Source organism: Sminthopsis crassicaudata, chromosome 2 (genome assembly GCF_048593235.1).
Source record: "Sminthopsis crassicaudata isolate SCR6 chromosome 2, ASM4859323v1, whole genome shotgun sequence".
NCBI classification, from domain to species: domain Eukaryota; kingdom Metazoa; phylum Chordata; class Mammalia; order Dasyuromorphia; family Dasyuridae; genus Sminthopsis; species Sminthopsis crassicaudata.
The window spans coordinates 342,993,050-343,016,896 of NC_133618.1; the positions used below are offsets into that span (position 1 = coordinate 342,993,050).

At 32.6% G+C, this 23,847-nt stretch overlaps 1 protein-coding gene across 9 annotated transcripts in view; it reads left to right on the plus strand.

The window, feature by feature from the left end:
• The window catches only part of LOC141556459 (metastasis-associated protein MTA1), a 610,678-nt gene that overhangs the window by 528,047 nt on the left and 58,784 nt on the right, over positions 1–23,847 (plus strand). For all 9 annotated transcript variants that reach the window (XM_074290601.1, XM_074290600.1, XM_074290604.1 and 6 more), the window contains one exon: positions 8,302–8,401. In XM_074290601.1, the coding sequence (XP_074146702.1) occupies positions 8,302–8,401 (100 nt within the window). The remainder of the gene's footprint in view (positions 1–8,301; positions 8,402–23,847) is intronic.

The window sequence follows — 23,847 nt, forward strand, 5'->3', positions numbered from 1 at the left end:
GGAGAGGGAGTGGGGAAGGAAGTCATCAAACGAGGAATATATAAATATTGGGGAAGAGATACAATGGGGCAGTGTCCCCTCTAACTCAGATAGTAATTGCCATTCTGAGAATGTGGCACCAGTGGAAATGGAAAGTAATGAAAGGTGCTTATATAAGGAACAGCCTTAGAATAGATACTTTGAATGTTCTGTATGAAAAATACAAAAAAAAAAAAAAAAAGAAGAGAGAGAGAGAGACCAAATGATTTTAGGGGTCACATATATGAGAAAGAAAGAGAAAATGGATCATGAGAGTTAGAAATCTTTTGGAAAGAGGTACAAAGTAAGAAGTTGAAAATAAAAACTATTAAAAAGAATTAGCTTAAGGAGTGAGAGTGACTGAGAAAACGAAGGGGAAGAGATCTATAACTAGATAAAGCAAGAAAGGAATTAATAAAAGTAAAGTAATTAAAGAAGAGTTAAAAGGAGTAAAGATTGGGGGGATAGTAAATAAGAATGGGATCAGTAGTAGTAAAGGAAAAAAGTTGGTGGGAACAGGGGGAAAAAAGTTAGTATAGGAACATAATATTCTGTTTAAAATTAGAAGAGAAAGGAAACCAAAGGGGAAACCCCTGAACTTTAGAGAGTAGAAAATATCATCTAATTTATACAATTTTATGTAGGAATGGATTAAATAATCCAACAAAATAAAAAATGAATGATAGATTGGATAAGAAAATAAAATCCCTTTACAAACAAAGGCAAGATAAAACTGAAGGAATAGAGAAAAACAAATACTGTATTGGATGGATTCACAGAATAAGTTTGTACCTATACCATACATTATTTTCAAATATTGAGAAAGAAAGCACCCTATAAGAATTCTTTAATGAAACATATATAGTCCTAATGCCTGAACTAGGGACAAGTGAAACAGTGGAAAGAAAACAATGAGCCAGTATCATTGGTAGATATTAAGTTAAAAAAAAATTTTTTTTTAATTCTTTCAAACAGATTATAGTCATTTATCCAAGAAATCATTCATTATGACCAAATGAAATTATTCATCATTAAAAAGCAACACAATCATATTAAAAAATTAAACATTCTAAACAATAAGATCATCACAATTGATGGAGAAAAAGCCTTTGACAAAGTATAACACATTTATGCTTTAAAAAATCTTACAAAATATAAGACTTTTTAAATAAAACATTTCTCCAAAATCCAAAGTAAATGTGAAATGGAAGTACACCAGAACATTTTCAAGTAAATACAGGAGTAAAGTAAGGGTGCCTATTCTCATTGTTATTTGATAAGAGTTCTGGAAATACAACAATAGCAGTAGAATAGGAAAAAATTAATTAAATTTCTAAAGATGTGTAAAAAGAGGAGATGAAACTGTGTTTGCTGATGACAAAATGGTATACTTGGAAAATCAATAAGTACCAGTGAACTTGCAGACTACAAAACCCTCAAAAATAAATGACAGATGTTTATAATTTGTTCTACCGTACAACAGAAGGGCATTCCCATTGTAAATAATTATAAACTGCATAAAAAATCTAGATATGAACCTCCCAAAGCACATAAAAGACTCATATAGCTTCAGTTATGAAATGTGTGTATGTGTTCATATATATATATATATATATATATATATATATATATATATATATATATATATATATGATGTCTGTGTGTATGTATGTATGTATGTATGTATGTGCACAGCCAAGTAACTGGAGAAATATTTGGCATTCAGGGCTAGGCCATACCAATATAATAAAAATGACAATGCTGCCAAAAATTAGTTTTCACCTTTAGTGCTATAGCATGCAAATTGCCAAGGGGATACATGACAGAGATTGATAAAAATAAAATAAAATTCATTTGGAAAAACAAAATATTTAAAATATTAAAAATGAAGGGGAAATAATACTTCTAGACCTCAAATTATATTGTAAGCAGCAGTCATCAAAACTCTGATATTATGTTGAAATTGACTTAAGGCAGATTCAGAAACACCAGATTCCATCTCTAGATGGAACACTAGTTTGATGAAGTAGAAAATATAAATTACCTTGGGAAAAACTTCCTATTTGATTTTTTTTTTTTTTAAGCTAGGAAATCTGGAAAGCATTCTGAAAGAAAATTAGGCTTATACCAATGTCTTATACATACTCCATAATATAGTTTAAATGAATATGTGACCTTAATATTAGATCATAAGAAAGTCAACAGGGAAACACCTTTCTCATAGCTATGGATAGGAGGTGTATTCTTTTTTTTTTTTTTTTTTTTTTTTTTTTTTTAATAATAGCTTTTTATTTTCAAAATACGTACTAAGATAGTTTTCAACATTTACCCTTGCAAAACCTTGTGTTCCAAAGAAGTATTCTTAACCAAACAAGAGATGGAGGCAATTTCAAAAGGTAAAATAGATAGCTTTGATTACTTGTACCTGAAAAGTTTCAACACAGACAACATTAATACATGTTGGTGAAGAAAGTTAAGTGGTCAGATGAGGAGGAAAGAAAATCTTCATATCAGATTTCCCTAATAAGGGTTTGGTATCCAAAGTCTGTAAACAATCAAAATGAATATTAATAAATATAGATAAATTGATGTAATTAAACACATTTATTTTTATCATATAAGTGACAAAAGACAAAAATGGCAGGGATTTAACAGAAGCAGAAAATATTAAAAAGAAGTGGTAAAAACACAAATTATATAAAAAAAGATTTTAATATCAGTAATAATGATGGTGTGGTCTTGGGGATGAAATCAAGTGGATCTTAGCAAGCATTGATAACAATAAGGTCAATAGAAGCGCTACACTCAATATGCCCGCAAATTTGGAAAATTTGGCAGCTATATAGGAAATCATTTTATGTCCCAATCCTAAAGATCACAAGACCAAGGAATATTTAAATTCCTGAATAATTGCATTCATTTCACATACTAGCAAGGTTATGCTTGAAATTCTGCAAGCTAGGGTTCAGCATTATGTGAAGCAAGTATTAAGAGAGGAACAGGCTTGTTTTTGAAGAGTTAGAAACACTAGGGACCAAATTGTTAACATTCACTGGATTTATAGAAAAAGCAAGACAATTCCAAGAAAGCATGTAGTACTCCTTCACCATGCTAAAAAGCCTTTGACTTTGTGGATCACAGCAAAATGTGACAAATCTTCAGAGGTAAGAGTACCAAGCCATCTTATTTGTCTCTCGAGGAACCTGTATGCAGGTCAAGAAGCAACAATTAGAACCAAATGTGAAACAACTGATTGGTTTAAGATTGGAAAAAGAGTATGACAAAACTGTATGCTGACAGCTTATTTATCTTATATGCAGAGTGCATCATGTGAAATGTCATGATAGATGAATGAAAACCTGGAATTAACATTTCTGAGAAAGAGATCACTAATCTCACATATGCAGATGCTTACTACTGTGAATAGTAGAAAGTGAAAAGGAACCCTCTTGATGGTGAAAACAGGAGAATGGAAAAACATCAAAAAAACGTAGGTCTTTGGGGTAGCTAGCTGGTGCAGTGAATAGAGCATGGAGTAGGACCTGAGTTCAAATATGACCTCAGACACACAATACTTCCTAGCTGTGTGACCCTGGGCAAATCACTTAACTCCATTGCTTCACAAATAAAAAAAGAAAAAGAAAAAACCTAAAATCTTGGCACCTGGTCACATTACTTCCTGACACACATAAAGGGAGAAGAAATGGAAGCAGTGGGTTTAAATCTACACACATGAAATTAAGATTCTTGCTCCTTGGAAAGAAAGCCGTGGTAAATCTGAATGGTATCCTAAAAATTAGAAATGTTACCTTGCTGACAAAGTTCCATATAGAGGAAACTTTGAATTTTCTAGTAGCAATGTGTGGTTGTTTAAGGACCTCTGTATGCCACAGAATTGACAGTTTTCTAATTGTGATGGTGGAGAAGACTTGACAGTCCCTTGCAAAGCCAAAAAAAAAAAAATATATATTTCCAGCATAAACATTGGCTATATAATAGGATAGGACAAGAAAGGAAGTGGTTAGATGGAGGAAAAAAAAATCATATCAGATTTCCCTAATAAGTGTTTGGTATCCAAGTCTATAAAAACCTGATTTTGGGAAAGATTGTTACTTTCTTCGTATAAGAGAATTTTCCCATTCAAAAGCAAATAAACCTCTACTCTCTGGAGCTAGAGGATAGACTCAAAAGCCTTTAAATCTACAATAAACCATCTGTCTTGGTGTGGACTTTTTCCCATTAAAAAAGCCTCCTCTTTTTGTAGAAATAGGATGTTGTCTTAGTCGAACCAACTCACCTTTTTTTCAGGGTCATCTTTAATGGTGGGATTTTTAGACCTCTGTTTTTTTCTTCTCTAAACCAGACGATCAGGTGTATTTGTTTTTCCTCTTTTGTTAATAAACCTTGTGGGGGGGGGAAAGGAGACTCAATTTATTCCTATGATTTTTAGCATTTTTTTTAAAGGAATGAGTTTAATTTTTGAAAAACTTTATGTATTAGAATAATCAAATTTGTGTTAGTAATATAATCAGTTATGCTTATAGTTTTCCTAATATTGAATCACTCTTGCATTTTTGTTGTAAATTCAGCCTGGTCATGTTGATCTTTGTGATTTATTGCTGTTACTTGCTTGCTAATTTAAATTTTTTGAATCATATTAAGGAAATATATCTATTGTTTTCTATGTTTTGACCCTCTTTGGTTTAAATTAAGATTACATTTGTATCATAAAAGGAAATTTGGTAGTATCTTTTATTATCTGATGTTGGTTTTTTTTTTTTTCCCCCGAACCTATAGTATTGGAATTAATTATTCCTTAAAGTTTCACTTGTAAATCCAGATGCTCCTAGGGTTTTTCTTTGAGTTAATTTATGGCTTATTCAGTTTCTTTTCTAAGGGTATTATTTAAGTATTCTATTTCCTGTTCTGTTATTTTGGGCCATTTTTGTTTTTGTAACTATCTAACCTTTTTATTTAGATTGACATTTTTATTGATATATATTGGGCAAAATAGCTTTTAATAATTGCTCTTATGTCTTTTAATTTTATTTTTAATTTCTTTGGATTCTTGATTTATCTACCTCTCTCCATCCCAAACTCACATGAGAGAAAGGCAACATATGATATAGAAATATGTGTGGAATCATATTGCATTCTTTTATCAGTTTTTTCTTGGGAAATAGATAACATTTTCCTTTAAGTCCCATATACTTGATTTAAATGATCATATTTCTTAAAAAAGCTTGGTCATTCACAGTTACTTTTTGAACAATATTTCTATTACTATATGCAACATTCTTTTGGTCATTCATTGAAAATCTCCATTATTTCATGCAAGTCTTTTCATGTTTTTCTAAAACCCACTGGGTCATCATTTCTTACAGTAATCATTCTTTAACTTATGGACATCTCAGTTTCCAATTCTTTGCTATCACAAAGAGAGTTACTACAAATATTTTAAAACAGCTATGTTCTTTTCCTTTTTCCTTGGTTATATTGGGAAATATACCTAAGAGTGGTAAGAGGGAATACATAGATTAAAACTCTTTGGACATAATTCCAAATTTCTCTCCAAAATGCTTGTATCGGTTTACAATTTCAACAATAGTGAATTAGTGTTTTAATTTTTCCATATCCCCTCCAGCATTTGTTGTCTTCCTCATCTGTCATTTTAGCCAATCTGTTAAGATAGTACCTCAAGCGTTGTTTAATAAAAAATGGCTTTTTATCTGTGAATTCACCTTTCCCATACTTAACTATAGTAGGCTTTATTCTGTCTGTGTGGGGGGGGGAGGGGTTCTTTTGTTTGTTTTTTGTCCAGGCAATTGGGGTTAAGTGACTTGTCTAGAGTCACATAGCTAACAAGCATTAAATGTATGAAGTCAGATTGGAATTCAGGTCCTTCTGACTTCAAGGCTAGTGCTCTGTCCACTGTATCATCTAGCTGTCCAGGAGTTTTATTTTTTTAAAATCAAACTTGATTATGGGTTATTTGTCCAGTTTTGTGTTACCATTAGCTAAAGCACAGAGCCTAGACTTAGGAAGACTCATGTTCTAAATTTAAATCTGATCTCAGACATACTAGTTGAGCAAGTCATTTATCCTGAATGAATCACTTAACTTCATTTGCTTTAGACACTCAGATGGAGCCAGGATTCCTGGCATCTCCAAGCCCCAGGCTAGTGCCAGAACCCTGGGATGCAGAGGGCTTAGAACCATAACTTCTTCACATCCAGGCTCCCTTCTCTCCTCAAGGAAGTTTGGATTGCATGAGGTACAGGAGAGTTTAGAGGTCTTGGTCCCCTCAAAATTGAATTTGGTCAAAAAGGGAGGTGTGCATCTTTGATGAGTTTACTTTTTTTTTTTTTTTTTTTTTTTTTCCCTTTCTGAGGCTGGGGCTAAGTGACTTGCCCAGGGTCACACAGCTAGGAAGTGTTAAGGTCTGAGACCAGATTTGAACTCGGGTCCTCCTGAATTCAGGGCTGGTGCTCTATCCACTGTGCCACCTAGCTGCCCCAAAAAGTTAAAGTTTTTAAGTCTAAAGACTTGGGTTTGCTTCCAGATTCTGATTGCCTCTGTGAATTTGGACAAGTTCTTTCACTTCTATAGGCTTAAGTTTTCTCACCTACAAAATAAGGGCATTGTACTGAATAATCTCTTAAATATCTTTCAGCTCTAAATTCATGATCCTTTGATTCCATATACATCTACCCTGATTTGATGATAACCATCTTACTCAGGTCAAACCACTTTGCTTTGTAAGGCTCCAATATCCTTATCTAGCGTTATTTATATAGAAGCTATCTTGTCTATGTTGTTGTCTTTTTTCTTTTGCATTTTGATTGATACTTAATTTTGACTAAGAATCCTTAATCCTGTCTAGCAAATATAATGTCTATCAAACTTTTTTGCTTTTTTCCTAAAAGAGAAATTTCACTTTGCTAGCATATAACTGATTCTGGTAGAACAATTCTTATGCTTTTGTGTATTGAAGAACCTATTTATTTATTTGGCATATTTTTATGGCACTTGAAATTTGTTGAAAAAGCAGCGTGTTTTCTCATCTCTGGAAACAGTGTTCCTGAGTTATAGAGAATATTTTGAAATTTAATTTTTTATTTTGCCATTAGCTGTTTCTACAGGAAGGCTCTTAATATAATATGTTAACACAGATTGAGAGACATTCATATTCCATGAGTTCCCAAAGGACAGGTAAATCAGCCTACCTCTCCTAATTTTCAGCTTATCTTTTAATTAAAAGTACTTGATTCATCATTGTCTTTATGATAATTTATATGTTCTTTTAAACAACTCCACAATACAAAGAGAATATTAGGGATCAGAGCTTATGGCAAAGTAGAAAAGGATTTTAAAAGTTTATAACTTTACACATAGAGAAACATGAGGTCCTGTGGTATGAAACAAATTAGACAAAATCATACAGCTTATCAATGGTTGAGCTAGCAAGTCAGGGATTCTAATTTCTTGTGTAGTATTTTTTGATATAAGGTAGGCCTTTCTGATTGTTATTTTAGATTTTTGGGGAATATATTGACTCTTTTAGAACAAAAGGATAAAGTTTAGTTTTGGGAAATAATGTTTTATAAGCTTAACCATGGGGTCCATGACCCATAATTCAGTCTTAACCTATTAGTTGAAGAAATTGACACTATTAGAACAAAAGACACTTTTAAAAGGCATATAAGGAGGTAGTGGAGACATGAATTCAGGCTTGGTGGCATTAGTAGTCATCAGAAAAGGTATCAGTACTGAACCAGCTACACCCAGCGAAAGAATTCTGGGAGATGACTGAACCACTACATAGACTTCCCAATCCCTCTATTTTTGTCCGCCTGCATTTTTGATTTCCTTCACAGGCTAATTGTACACTATTTCAAAGTCAGATTCTTTTTGTACAGCAAAACAACTGTTTGAACATGTATACATATATTGTATTTAATTTATACTTTTAACATATCTAACATCTATTGGTCAACCTGCCATCTTGGGGGTGGGGTGGGGGAAGGAGGGGAAAAATTAGAACAAAAGGTTTGGCAATTGTCAATGCTGTAAAATTACTCATGCATATATCTGGTAAATAAAAACTATAATTAATAAAAATTTTTGTTTTAAATTTTTAAATGGAAAAAAAGAAAAGTTATCAGTGATGAGTTAAGGCTATGCATGGATATTAGCAATTGTACAGCATCTTTTTGGGTTACTCTTACCTTTTACAAAAAATTCATGTTTTTGTTTTTGTTTTTTTTTCCTCATCTCTTTCAGATCTGTTGGTACTTTTGCTCGTGCCCTAGACTGCAGTAGTTCAGTCAGACAGCCAAGCTTACATATGAGTGCCGCAGCAGCCTCCAGAGATATTACACTGGTAAGTGAAAATGAAATCTCGGGTGTGATAGACTTTTAGCATCTAATAGCTTGCAGATGGGCAAATTTCTTTTGCTACCTTTTGTTCAGTCCTAAATCTGTCAAATGAGAAATTATCATTAAAACATTTGTAATTCTGTGTCATCGTCTATTGCCCAAGGATTACTGATGAATTCTAAGTGGGCTAGAGAACAAGTACATAGAGAGATCCCCTTCTCAAGGGATCAGCTTGTTCTGAGTAAGTTTCTGTTTTTTACTTTTTTATAGCATGATACTGGGTTTTTAGCCAGGATCCATAGACTTTTTAAAAAGTTAATTCGATAACTTTTATTTCATTACAATTGGTTTGTATTCTGAGGAGTCCATAGGCTTTACCAGATTGTCAAAGGATGTGGAGTAGGGAGCATGAATAATAACAACAAAAAAGACTTCCTGGTATAGTGGATGCAAATTAAGCTTGATTCAAATTAAGGAAAACCTGGATTCAAGTATAACCTTGGATATTTACTGACTATGTGAGTTTAGGAATGTATTCCAGGCAACTTACTGTAAACCTATAAATTGTAAAACAGTTACAAATTTATATCAGTAGAGGAAATTTCCCCAACTGAGAGTTCCCTCTACCATAATTTGACGAGTCTAGTTTTTATGTTTATCATTGCTACAACAAAAAGTGTTGCTATAAATATCTTTGAATAGATGGAGATCTTTTCCCTTTGTTTTGCATTGATTTCCAAGTTTATGTGAAGTAGCCCTGTCATTAGACTGAATAAATATTCATAGTTCAGAGACTTTCTTCATAGAAGTCCAAATTACTTTTCAAAATGCCATTTTTTTTTTGAGATTGGGATTCCATATCTCACCTCGATTAGAAGTTTTATAAGCCACTCATTGGCTTAGTCCCATTGCTTGTTGGCACTCCAGCTTTGACTTGCTCTATTTTTACCTAAAGCTTTTTCAACTCTCTAGGCAAAATAATGGAGTGGCCCTTCTGTAGGGATAACAGGTTGGCCTTCACTATGATGAGCTTGGATCCCTTCACAGCTACATCACCTGTGCTTCAACAACCCGCCCTCTCTCAGATCCTCTAAAAGTTTTCATATTTTTCTATCTTTGCCAGTCTGATGGGAATGAATTGGAGTTAAGGATTGTTTTATTCAGTATTTCTCATACCTAATGTGAAGCTTTTTTTCCCCATTTGATTGTTGATCACTTGCCCTTGTTTTGGAAACTTGGTGTTTATATCTGTGGTTAAATGGCTCTCATCTCTTTGTATCAACTCCCTATGTATCTTAGAAGTCAGTCCTTTATCAGAGAAATTTATTGAAGAAATTTTTTTCTTAGTTGTCTATTCTCTAATTAAAGCAGATTTTGTTTGTGCAAAAACTGTGTTGTGTAATTAAAATTATCTGTTTATCTCCTGTCATCCTCTTTATAGCATTTGATAAAGAATTTATAACTTATCTGTTATTATAAAAGACCTCCTTTTCTTTTCCTAACTTTTATGATGTGACTTTTTATATCTGGGTTATTTATACATTTAGAGTTTATTGTGGGATGTGATTTGAGATGACAATCTATTTTTCATTTTCCCCAGCAATTTTTGCTGAATAATATGTAGTTGGTGATCTTTGGTTTTGAGAACACTCAGTATTTCAGGTTCTTACATTATACAATAAATTTTTAGGATAAATGAAAGAGTTTTTGTTGGTTTTTGAAAGTTTTTTTAATGTTTATTTTTTAAATTTAAAATATCAAATAACATTTCCCCTCAGTTACATATAAAGATAATTGTTGACATTCATTTAAAAAAAATTAAGTTCCAAATTTTCTCCCTCCTTCTCTCACCTCCCCCCTTCCTTGAGATGGTAAGCAGTTTGATAAATGATAATAAATAAAACATTTCTCTGTTAGTCATATTATGAAAGAAAACATAGAGGTTTCCAAAAAGAAAACATAGAAGTTTCCTTCCAGAAAAAAAAAAAAAAGAAAAAAGAAAGTGAAAAAACAATATGTTTCATTCTACATTCAGGGACTATCAGTTATTTTTCTGGATTGTGGATACTTTTCCATCATGAGTCCTTTGTAATTGTCTTGAATTTTGCTTGAATATTGCTGAGAATAACTATGTTCATAGTTGATTTTTGTGCAATATTGCTGTTACTGTGTACAGTGTCCTGATTTCATTCACTTCAGTTTGCATTATTAGTTTATGTAAGACTTCCAGGGTTTTCTGAAATCAGCCTGCCATTTCTTATGACACAATAAAATTTATTTACAATTTGTTTAGCCATTCCTTAATCGATGGGCACACCCCTAATTTCCAATTTTGTACCACCACAAAATGAGCTGTTATTAATGTTTTTGTACAAATAGATTATTTCCCCTCCTTCCACTCCTTTTTAAATAAATATATTAGGAATACAGGTTTAGTAGTGATATCACTACATCAAAGTATATGCACAGTTTTATAGTCCTTTGGACATACGAACATTGTATTTTGTCAAAGGACCTTTGAAAGTTTTTATTGAATTGATCTCATAATTTTGCTATTTTTGTTGCCACTGTCATTAATTAAACTTATTGTTTTCCTTATATTGAAATCTTGTATTTCTTCTGCACTTGATCACAGTGAATAATTTTTAAGGTATTAGCTATAGGCTCTTCATTAATATTTTATTTTAAATGTTTGATATTGTCTAGTTCTTTCTACTTTGTCTTTCATCTAGGCATAAGGACTATTTTTTTTTCAGATTTTGACATAACATTATCTCTATTTTTGATAACATAATATGTAGTGTAGAAATTGTTTTTTTAAATTAATCAAAGTGTGCATACCCTTTGACCCAGCATTGTTATCACTGGGCTTATATCCCAAAGAGATATTAAAGAAGGGAAGGGGACCTGTGTGTGCAAGAATATTAGTGGCAGCCCTCTTTGTAGTGGCCAGAAACTGGAAACTAAGTGGATTCCCATCAATTGGAGATTGGCTGAATAAATTGTGGTATATGAATATTATGGAATATTATGGAATATTTCTGTAAGAAATGACCAATAGGATGATTTCAGAAAGTCCTGGAGAGACTTACATGAACTGATGCTGAGTGAAATGAGCAGGACCAGGAGATCATTATATACCTCAACAACAATACTATATAATGATTAATTCTGATGGATGTGGCCATTTTCAATAATAAGATGAACCAAATCAATTCCAATTGAGCAGTAATGAACTGAACCAGCTACACCCAGCGAAAGAACTCTGGGAGATGACTATGAACCACTACATAGAATTCCCAATCCCTCTATTTTTGTCTGCCTGCATTTTGGATTTCCTTCACAGGCTAATTGTACACTATTTCAAAGTCTGATTCTTTTTGTACAGCAAAACAACTGTTTGGACATGTATACATATATTGTATTTAATTTATACTTTAACATATTTAACATGTATTGGTCAACCTGCCATCTGGGGGGGAGGGGAAAAATTAGAACAAAAGGTTTGGCAATTGTCAATGTTGTAAAATTTCCCATGCATATATCTGGTAAATAAAAACTATTTTAAAAAAGAGGAATTAAAAAAAATGAAATTGTTTTTGTGTTTGCTGGAATTTGTTTATCTTGAGTTTTTCTTCCCATTTGTTTCTTTTGTTAATTTGAGTGTTTTGTGCTTTTATTTATAATCATCCATTTCATATAAATTCTCAAATGCTATGTAAACAAAAGAGAAAGACAAGTGGATTTGACATGAAAATATAACAGAGAATCAACAAGAGAAATGGCATGGCAGAAAAGGTACAGAATTTGGTATCAAGAAAATCCAAATTTTGGTCCTGCCACAGCCACTTATTAACTTTCTAACCTTTGACCAGTCAATTAACCTCTCTATATCTCATCTTTCTCACTTATATTAAATATTTCATAAATGCCAAATGATAATGATGAAAAGATTGAATTCACAATAAATAAAAGAGAAATTGGAAAATAGCATTTGTATAGCTTTTTTTATCTCATTTGATTCTTACAACAGCCCTACAAGTATTACATTAAAAGAGGTGGAAACTGAGGCAGAGATTGTTATTTGTTATGTTATTTAAAGTTTTTCTTAGTATTGCTTCATTGTCAAATATAGTCTTTTCATAAACTTTTATATTTTCTTTATCCCTCAGCTTTTGTTTTTTTCTAAGCCTTTCTTTTTTCTTTTTTAAAATTTATTTTAATTTTTATTTTATATATATTTATTATACCTTTTAATTTACAAGACATATCTTTGGGTAATTTTTCAACATTGACACTTGCAAAACCTGTTCCAGGTGGCAGGTAGACCAATACATGTTAAATATGTTAAAGTATATGTTGAATGCAATATATGTATACATGTTTATACATGTTTATACAGTTATTTTGCTACACAAGAAAAATCAGATTAAGAAAGAAGGTAAAAATAACGAGAAGAAAAACAAAAATGCAAGCAAACAATAACAAAAAGAGTGGAAATGTTATGTTGTGGTTCACACTCATTTCCCATAGTTCTTTCACTGCTTGTAGCTGATTCTTTTCATTACTGAACAATTGGAACTGATTTGGTTTATCTTACTGTTGAAGAGAGCCACGTCCATCAGAATTAATCATCATATAGTATTGTTATTGAAGTATATAATGATCTCCTGGTTCTGCTCATTTCACTCAGCATTAGTTCATGTAAGTCTCTCCAGGTCTTTCTGAAATCAGTCTGCTGGTCATTTCTTACAGAACAATAATATTCTATAACATTCATATATCACAATTTACCCAACCATTCTCCAATTGATGGGCATCCATTCATTTTCCAGTTTCTAACCATTACAAAAAGTAAGCTTTTCTTTTCCACCTAGTCTTTATTATCTGCTATTGTTTTGGTCTTTTATAAAATGCTTCTGTAATCTGAACTTGTGACATAACTATAAGTATCTTTATATTACTTCCTGTTTCTTCTTGTTCATAATCATTTGTTTCCATTGCCAGAATTTTCTTTTTGAGAATCTCTCATTTCTTTTGAACTTATTTTCCTTTTCTGAAATGGCATTGATTCTTCTTATATTTTCTGTAACATCACCTAAGCATTAGGATGAAGTGTAAAGACTATGTTTCATGTTTTGCTTTATATTTCATGAATTCCAAGACAATTTGGTTAATTTCTCTCTTAGCTACATTTCAATAGCCAGTATTTTAATAGTGTTGTTATTATTTAACTTGTTCTTGTGTTCTGGTAATGTCATTTTTCTTCAGGATTTAAAAATTTTCAAAATTACTTTTATAATATTGGTGTTAATGTTCTAATTATTCTTGTTTTATTCTGCATCAGTTCATAGAAGTCTTTTCTTTTTTAAAATATCTGTCTCTTACAATACAATAATATTGCATCATATACAACAAATTATTCAACTCTTGCTCAATTGCTAGATAATCCTCTTTGTTTCCAGTTTTTTTGGTACCACAAAAAGATTTGTTCTTAGATTTTGTGCTTTCTTTAATCTCTCTGAGGTGCATGCCTAGGAATGGTATAGTTTGTGTACACATTGATTGGGCAGCAGAGGTCCACTGGACAAGGACTTGAGCTGCTTTGGCAGCTTGTGCTTACTAAACACAAGGTGATTCTCTGCAGAAGATTCATTTTCTATATCCATTTTCAATTTGCTTCTTGATCTTTACTTTTTAATTGCTTGCTTTAATTGGCTGTCCTTTAGGTGTCTCATATTATATATATACACATATATATATATATACATACATACATATATACATATACATACATATATACATATATATATAAATGTATATATATATATGAAATAGAATTCATTCTACCTTTAATTCTTCTAAACTTTCCTGTTTCTCTTGCATGTACCACCATCTTTCCATTGACTCAGGTTAGTCACCTAGAAGTTAGCCTTGACTCTTCCTACAGTTTAAATTTCTCATAGTCCTCACAGTTTATATTTATAACAGTTCCTGTTGATTATGTCTCCACATCATCTTCTATGTTTACTCAAATGTATCTACAACCTTCTTTCAAATGCTTATCAACCTTTCACCTGCACTATTACAGCAACCTCTTAATTAGTCTCTCACTTTCCCATCTTTCAAAGTTACCAAATTGAGATTTTACTTATTATTTTTTGGAGGCAATCAGGGTAATTTGACTTGCTCAGGGTCACAGAGCAATTATTAAGTGTCTGAGGTTTGATTTGAACTCAGGTTTTCCTGATTCTAGGACCTGTATTCTGTGCCAGTGAGTTGTCCCTAGTTCTTTTTACATATATATATATATATATATATATATATATATATATATATATATTCCCTCCAATTACTTGTAAGGCCAATTTTTAACATTTATCTTTTTGAATTCCAAATTTTCTCCCTTCTTCTCTATTCCATTCCCTTCCTGAAATGACAGTTTAATTTAGGTTACATGTATGCAATGTGTATAAAGCATATTTCCATATTAATCACATTATAAAAAAAAAAACAACCCCTCCCCCCAAAAAAAACAAGAAAAGTTTTCTTTAAAAAAAGAAGAAACATGCATTAGTCTACATATGAAAACTCCATCAGTTCTTACTCTGAAGTGGATAGCATTTTTCATCATAGGTCCTTAAGTGCTATTTTGGATTACTATATTGTTGAGAATAACTGCCATTCACAGTTCATCTTGCTATGATATTCACATTATTGTACATACCATTTTTCTTATTCACTTTGTATCAATATGTGTAAGTCTTTCAAGATTTTCTAAAAAACACTGCTCATTTCTTGTATCACAATAGTATTCTATTTTAAGTTATATTTGAGTCAGAATTTTTTTTATTTGATTTTTTTATTATTATAGCTTTTTTTTTTTTTACAAGATATATGCATGGGTAATTTTTCAGCATTGACAATTGCAAAACCTTTTGTTCCAACTTTTCCACTCCTTCCCCCCACCCCTTTCCCCAGATGGCAGGTAGACCAATACATGTTAAATATGTTAAAGTATATGTTAAATACAATATATGTATACATGTCCAAACAGTTTTTTGCTGTACAAAAAGAATAGGACTTTCAAATAATATACAATTAGCTTATGAAGGAAATAAAAAATGCAGGCGGACAAAAATAGAGAGATTGGGAATTCTACATAGTGGTTCATAGTCATCTTCCAGAGTTCTTTCGAGGGGTGTAGCTGGTTCAGTTCATTACTGCTCTCTTGGAGCTGATTTGCTTCATCTCATTATTAAAGAGGGCCACGTCCATCAGAATTGATCATCATATAGTATTGTTGTTGAAGCATATAATGAAATTCTGGTCATTTCACTCAGCATCAGTTCATATAAGTCTCTCCAGACCTTTCTGAAATCGAAAGTCAGATTTTTATTCAACTGTGATCTTTTCATCAGGAATGCTTGAAAAGCCCTGTATTCGATTAAATAACCATTTTTTTCCCCCTGAGGGATTGTGCTCAGTTTCACTGGGTAGATGATTTTTGGTAGTTTCCTTTTCCTTCTGAATATCATATTACAAGCCCTCTGATCTTTTAATGTAGAAATTGCTAAATCATACTTGTTCTGATTATGGCTCTGTGCTATTTGAATTGTTTCTTTATGACCACTTGCAGTATTTTCTCCTTGAGTTGGGAATTCTGGAATTTAACTTGAGTTTTCATTTTGGGATTTCTTTCAGGAGGTGATTAATGAATTCTTTCAATTTTTATTTTATTTTGTCCTCTTGACAATATTAGAGCAATTTTCCTTGATTTCTTGTAAGGTGATTTTTAGACTCTTTTAAAAATCATGTCTTTCAGGAAATCCAATAATTCTCAAATTATCTCTCCTAGATTTATTTTCCAAATGAGATATTTCACTTTTTTTCATTTTTTTTTATTCTTTTGATTATGTTATATTGTTGCTTGATTTTTCATGAAGTCATTATGAAGAGGGGACCCTGAAACTCTGAAAGACCTTGAAGGAGAAAATCTCCTTCAATTCTGCCTCAATAAGGATGAGATCTAGAATTGGGATAACACTAAGTGAAATTAGGGTTAATTGAGCTTTCGTGGCAGATTCAGGGTACAGGGAGTCAAATGGAGTTCCCCTGCAACCCCTTTTGATTCGGCACAAGAATACAAAGTTAAATGAGGTCTAGTGGTGGCGCAAGAATCCCCTGTAAAGGAATTTACAGACCCAAAAACCTAGATTGATAAAAAAGAGGTTTATTATGGGGTTTGCAAGTAAAGTTAAAGTCTAATTAGTATAAGGTGAAGGTAGAGATAAAAGGCACTGGAAATAGGATTCCAGTGGACAGAAATCCTTGGCATGCCAGGGGTAAGACTAGCATGTTTGGAATCTCTGCAAAGAGAGGGCTCCAGCTTGGCTCTTTTATAATAAGAGATTTAGCTAAAGGGGACCATGGGTGGAGTCCTAGGTTGGCTCCTGGCTGGGTTTCAGCCTGGGTTAGAATTTGAATTGAATTCAGTGGGTTCAGGGGACTGAACCAGATCACAAAGATGAAACTGTTTATGCTTAGGATGGAGTCCCCTCCCTGAGGCAGAGTCCAAGGAGTTTTTTCCTTTAAGGATTTTTCAGAGATCCTGTCCGAAATCCTTTTTCCCTTAAATGAATTTAAGTTTTAACTGGTTGAGGGGGGAATGAAGTAGGTTGTGGTTCCTTTAAGAAACTATTTCCTATTGATTTGTGATTCTTTTCAGATTGATCTGTGATTCCTTTCAGATTCCCAGCCCTTCCTGGCTGAGGCATATCAGTTCTGGAAGCCAGGGCTTTGATTCACAAATACTGGTCAGAAGCACCCCTTTGAATTCCAATAGGAGATCAGGGCTTTTCCCAGCCCTCACTGAATCTGAGCCAATTTGGGCTCTCTCAGCTCCCACTGGTTCTGATCTGCTCTGGGTATCCCAGCCCCCATTCTGATGATCTGCTCCGGTTTCCCAACCCCCATCAAGACAAGCAATATAATGAGCTTCTATCAACTAAGATCTTTGCAGATGGACCTCTGTGGCTTACTCAGCTACCAGGACTTTCTGCCAACTGAGAACTGCATTCTCACTGCAAAACTCCATTTTCCATAGATCTGCCCACTGGAATAATATATTTTTCCAGTGCCATCTTTTCTTTATCCTCACCTATTTCCCTAACCAGACTTTATGCTTCCAATCCCCATAATAAACCTCTTTTATCAATCTAGGTTTTCCGGTCTGTAAATTCCTTTACAGAGAACCTCTGTGCCGCCAGAAGAGAGTCCCTAAAACTCCCTACCTTTGCTCTGAATCCTAAGGAGTTGTAGGGGCCCCAAACCTCTCCATTTGGTTCCCTGAACCCTGAACCTGTCACTGGACCTTATCATTTAACTCCCTGACCACCAGAAAACCCTCATTTCATTTTGGTTCCCTAAATCTAAACTTCATCAATTAACTTTTAATTGCTCAATTTTAATTTTTAAGGAATTATTTTCTTGAGTGAGCTTTTGTACATCCTATTTCCTGTTTCTAAAGGTGTTTACATAAGTTATTTTTTTCTTTTGTGCCTCTTTTACCAAACTGTCAATTCTTTCTTCATGATTTTCTTGTTTCTTCCCCTAGTTTTTCTTCTGTCTCTTTTATTTATTTTTAAATCCCTCTGATGGTCTATATGAATTCTTTTTAGAACAATAATCAATTCCCATTTTTATTATAGCAACTTTTACTTTGTTAACTTTTCAGTTTGTGCATTGATCTTTCTTGCCACCATAGTATCTTTCTGTGCTCAGATTCTTTTTTTGTTTGTTTTTATTGTTTGATCATTTTCCCAGCCTATTTCTTTACTTTGAACTTCACATTAAATTGGGCTCTCTGCCCCTTGGATGGAGGGGAGTTGTGCTGTTATTTATCGAACTAGTTCTAGGGATCTCTAAGTTTTTGGGCCTGCTGGCATGCAGGGGTTTTCCTGCACTCTCATTCCAATGAGACAGAACTTTCCTGTTGAGCTCCTAGGTTGTCTTGAATTGAAAAATTGTTTGCTGTTGCTTCACAATTTGTTTTGAGGAATTATTTTAGTGATATTTGGAGGAAAATTTGGGAGGGCTTGGCAAGTACCTTCTTTTGCTCTGTTTTCTTGGCTCTGCTCTTGCTCTAGGCCCCCTCAATTGTATTTATTTATCTGTTTGTTTGTGAAGTATATTTATATTATACCAATTCTTTCTTCAAGGACTTTTAGTGTCTCTAAAGTACAAACTTCCTCTTGGTTTTTAATGTCATTCATGATCTATAATTCCCACCTTCTAGGCTTACTTTACATACTTCTCCTTTCCGCTTTCTGCATTTCAGCTGAATTGCCCTACTTGCTATTCTCTTGTTTATGATGCTTCATCTCAAGTTTATGCTTTTCACCCTTAAAATTTGTATTTTAAAAACTTATTAAAACTTAAAAAAAATAAATAAAAATAAAAAAGAGTGCATTAGCTTTTCTAATTATTTTCCCTTGCCTGAATCTTCTATAGTATTACTAAATAAAGGTTTATTAAACTAAAAAAAAAAAAAAAAATTTAAAATCAAAAAGTATTTGTATATATGTAGCAGAACATAAATGAGATTGCAATATGAAAACAGGAATTTCCATTTTAAACTGCTTGCTTTCAAAAAAGGCACATAATTCCATGTTACTTTCAAAGCTGCCTTGCTTCTCTGTGGTGCATTTTGTTCCTTTAGGTATATTTATAAAAAGTTTAAATGGTCCTTTGTTCCTAATCATCCCCACACTGCCACTTCCTCCACACATACACATATTAAAAACTGAAAGAAAAGAAAACAAACTTTTAGCAAATGATGATAGATCAGCAAAATAAATCCACACAGTGGCCAGGTACACAAATATAAGTGTTTTGTGTCACCTTTCAAAAAGTAGTTTGATAATAGATAGCTTAAAGGCAAGTTTGTCATCACATTAATCAGGGTTCTTAACTCTTTCAATGTTGTATTTTTATACAGTGTTGTTGTCCTTGAATAAATTGTTCTGATTCTTTTCAGCTCACTCTATATTAGTTTATAATAACCTGAGATTCTCTGAAATTCTTTCCTTATTTTTTCCATTCCCTAATTGATGGACAGAGATAGCTAGGTGGCACAATGGATAGAGTGCTGGGCCTGGAGTTAGGAGGATTCCTCTTCTTGACTTTAAATCTGACCATGGACACTTGAATAAGGTATAGTAAGATAAGTGTAATAAGGTACAAGCTGTGACTATGTTTCCTTATCCCAGTTTCCTTATCCCAGAACGAGAGAAGGAAATGGTAAACCACTATGTTATGTTTGCCAAGAAAACTCCAAAAGTGGTCATCAAGAATCAGACATGACTGCAAAACAACTAACAACAACAATGAATGGACAGCTGTTTAGTTTCCAGATCTCTCCTTTCCTCCCCTTCCAGAATCAGGAAGTTTGTTTTGGTTATAGCTATCTCTACCCCAATATTATTCTCCTTCTTAAGTCGTCACTCCACCATTCCCAAATTGTTTGATATGTTAGTATTTTTTGAATGGTTTTTTGGTCTTGATGGACAAATAGCTCTTTACATGGGTTTTAGAGGAAATTTGTGGGTCATACCTATGAGTCTAAACTAGGATGAATAAATAAAAAATTACCATATCTCCCAAGATAAGTGTCTCATTGCCTTGAGTTAATGCTGTTAAAATTTGACTTTTAGTTTGGGCAGTACTGCAGAATTTAAGATGCTGGCTTCCTCAAGGTTCAGACTTCCTGATGGTCTCGTGCTTAGGAATTCACTAAATGAATTTTTTCTATTTGCTTAGACTGTTTTTTTTTTTTAATCCTTTCTTGATGCACAACTATACAACTATTGTTCTCCTCTTCTTGTTCATCTTGGGAATGAGTTACATCAAACTCTCTCTGTGGTTATGTGTCTGTATGTGTATGAATTCTACCTTTCCTTGTTCTCTCCAGATTAGAGGCAAGATATGTTGACAACCTCATTGAATCTTCTTCCTTATTTGTATGCTCTTATAATGTAACCATTTTTGAGAAATAGCAAGTTTCACCCTCTTATTTCTTCTTTCTTCATTAATCAGTTTCTTTCTTTCTTCCTTCTTAAAACATTTAGAACCAATTTACCCTTCATGGCCTCTGTTTTCCATATTTCAACTTCCTCAGGACTTTTTGAAGACAGTTTCTGAAGGAAATTGAAAAATTTTACCTTTGAAGGTTTCTCTTGATTCCTATATTTGTATTTCAGAGTTCTTAATAATTTCCTACTTGTCATCTGAAATACTTAATAATTTCTTATTCTATTAAAGATCCATTCTTCTGAACCACTCTATCCCCACCTGGGTAATAATATACTAAGCTTTGAAGGGTTTTTCATGGTTGTAAGCTTTGGTCTTTTGAAATATTCTAAGATTTCCTCCTACTTTTAGTAGAGCCTTGCTGATTTACACTAGGCTTGTTTATAGGCATTTTTTATTGGCTTCACTTTTTGTATTATCCACAGGTCTCTGTTTAGCTTTTATAGAGTTATAAGGAAGTAGAATTCATTTACTGTAGTTCTTTTGGGATGTGTTGGCCCTTATTTGGTCTAGTATAAATTTCTGGTTTTTAATGGAATATATATGTACAGGTTGAGTGATCTGCCTCACTATGCAGCCATCTTATGGGAAAACTCTTTGTGTTTACATAGGCTTTCCACCTGAAATTTGCCTCTCTAGCTTTCCCTAGCTTTTGTCAAAGCTCTGCCCAAGTACCCAAAATGTGGTATTGCCCTTTATATGGAAATTACTTTAAATATATTTTGTATTTAATTTTTGTTTTACTTTGTTTCCCCTTCTTCTTGTAACTTCATAAAATACTGGGACTATTTGACTTTTATATTTGTATCCCCAACACTACCACAGTGCCTGAAACTCAAGTTGTTGAAAGTAAATTTTTATCTAGCTTTTCTTTTTAATGTCACCTGCATCTCCCAGTGTATACTTCTCTCCCTCCTCCAGTACTATGATACCCCAATAACCATTGTTTATAAGAGTGAAAAAAGTGGGTTAAAAAAGGCAGTTGAAACAAATACATCTAAAAATTAACCAATACATCAAAAAAGTTTGGCATACCTTATGTTTCACACATTTAGTCCCTGATCTCATCAGGTAATCAAGGGAAGTGTTTTTTATATCTCATCTTTGGGGATGGGTTGATCATTATAATTATTTAGCATTCATTCAGTTTTAATTGATTTGCTGTTATTCTTTCTGTTCAAATTATTTTAATTATTGGGTATATTTTCATTGTTGTTTCTACTTATTTCACTTTGAACTAGTTCACTTTCATCATTTCTTATAATATGATTTATTGTCCATCATATTTATGTGGTACAATTAATTGAGCCCTTTCTTAATTGTTGGGTATCTAGTTTGTTTCCAATGACCTTTATTTTATTTTATTTTTTTTTTAAATCATCAGTGACCTAGTTAACTCCATTTGTTTAATTCCAAATTGCTTTCCTATGTAGCTGAACTAGTTTGCATCTCCACTAACAGTGCATTAGTGTGCCTGTCTTGCAATAATCTCACCATCAGGTTAGTGTTTCTATTTTTATTATCTTTGTCAAGTTACTAAGTATAAAATGAAATCCCCTGACTTTCTTTTTATTAGCAATAATTTGGAACAAGCTTTTATATAGTAGTGGGTTTTTTGGTAGAAATTTGCAATTCTTTTGAAAGTTATCTGTTCATGTCCTTTGATTCCTTATCATGGGGATAACTTTTGGTTTCCTATTTTTGTTAATTCTCTATATGTCTTGTATATCAAAAATATTTGATAATTTTTTTTCCTAGTTGATCCCATTCCTTTTGTTTTGGGCCATGGTTTTTGTATTTCATGTAGCAGAACTATCTGGATGTGTGTACATGTATGTATGTATATATTATATGCGTATGGGGTGACTTTAACTTTTATTTAAGACTGTCTCCTAAGTATAGATAGGAAATTTTTTTAAATTTTTTTCCCCTTGTAGTTTTGTTTATGGTATGACTTAATATTCAAATCAGTATTAAGTTTATTGTGATAGACTGTTGAAGATGCTGTTTTGAACCTAATTTCTGCTCAGACTATTTTTTAGCTTCTAATATGTTTTTCCTAAACATTATAGTATCATATATACTATAATCAATTGTTTTTATTCTTTATCTACTCTTTTCCATAATTTGTACATTGTAATTTTCCATTATTCCAAAAGCATTACTTTGCTTTTTTTTTTTTTTCCAGCCACTACAAAATCATTTTCATCATCATTACCTTATAATATTGTTGGGTGTTTTTGTAAATACTATTTGTTCTCCATTTCTACTTTTTTTATTGTTTCCCTTAATATTATTTTTTTTTAAATTTGTGATTATCTTGTCTTTATTCTATAAAGTATTCCCTTGGAAGTTTGATATATAAGTGATTGTTAAATTAATGAATGGTGTCATCACCATTTATTCTAGTAAATATATAAGAGTATCTAGAAAGGCTAACCATATCTGAAGCTAGGATTCAGTATATAGACATTGGTAGATAAATGAAAGTAGCATTGTCTTCATAGGCAAATAGATGCTGCCAGAGGAATGAGAAAAATGGGAGTCGTTTGAGGAAAAATGTTACTAGCACCAACTCCAGCCTTTTCTGTTTGAGGGAGAGAAAATGAAAATATATTTAAAGATATGAACTACTCATTGATCTAATAGCCATTTTTAAAATGTGAACACAGAATTCTAACATAATAGAGTATTATTAAGTTTTAATGAAGAGGCTATAGAATATTCCTTAATTAGAATTCTCTATTATGAAGTCATCATGGTTGCTAAGTGATACATTAGATTGAATACATTAGATTGATGACGGTAGTTAGTTTTACTATAGTACTTATTTTGAAAACATGAATTTGTTCCAATCTTATTGATATATTAGGGAACGATTTCTTTCTATTAGAAATAGGGAGAGAATACAGAAAATTGTACCACTTACAATAATTCATAAGCTGTAACCCTTCAAATGGCCATTTTCACAATCAAACTTCAGGTCTTTTTCAAGGTAAAGCACCATATTTATTTTATATCTTTTGGTATAGTAGGAACTATGGGCTGAGGAGTGCTAGTCTACTCTAAACCTCTCCCCTATCTTCTATGATAACTGAGGTGCTTATCCCCAGAGTTGGAACTTACCTAGGCTATCCTCTTATCTACATCAATTTTCTCTGTCCCCACTGTGTGGAATGCAGGACAAGCAATGGCCCAAGGCCACGGATACCACTACTATTTATTGTAGTATATATTTATTAACCATTTATTTGATATGTGTAAAACGAAAAGCCCTTAGGTTCCTGACATTGTAGAAGCTATATAAATGCTTATTCCCTTCCCTACTTCCCTTTTCTTCTCTTAACTTTTTTTTTTGGT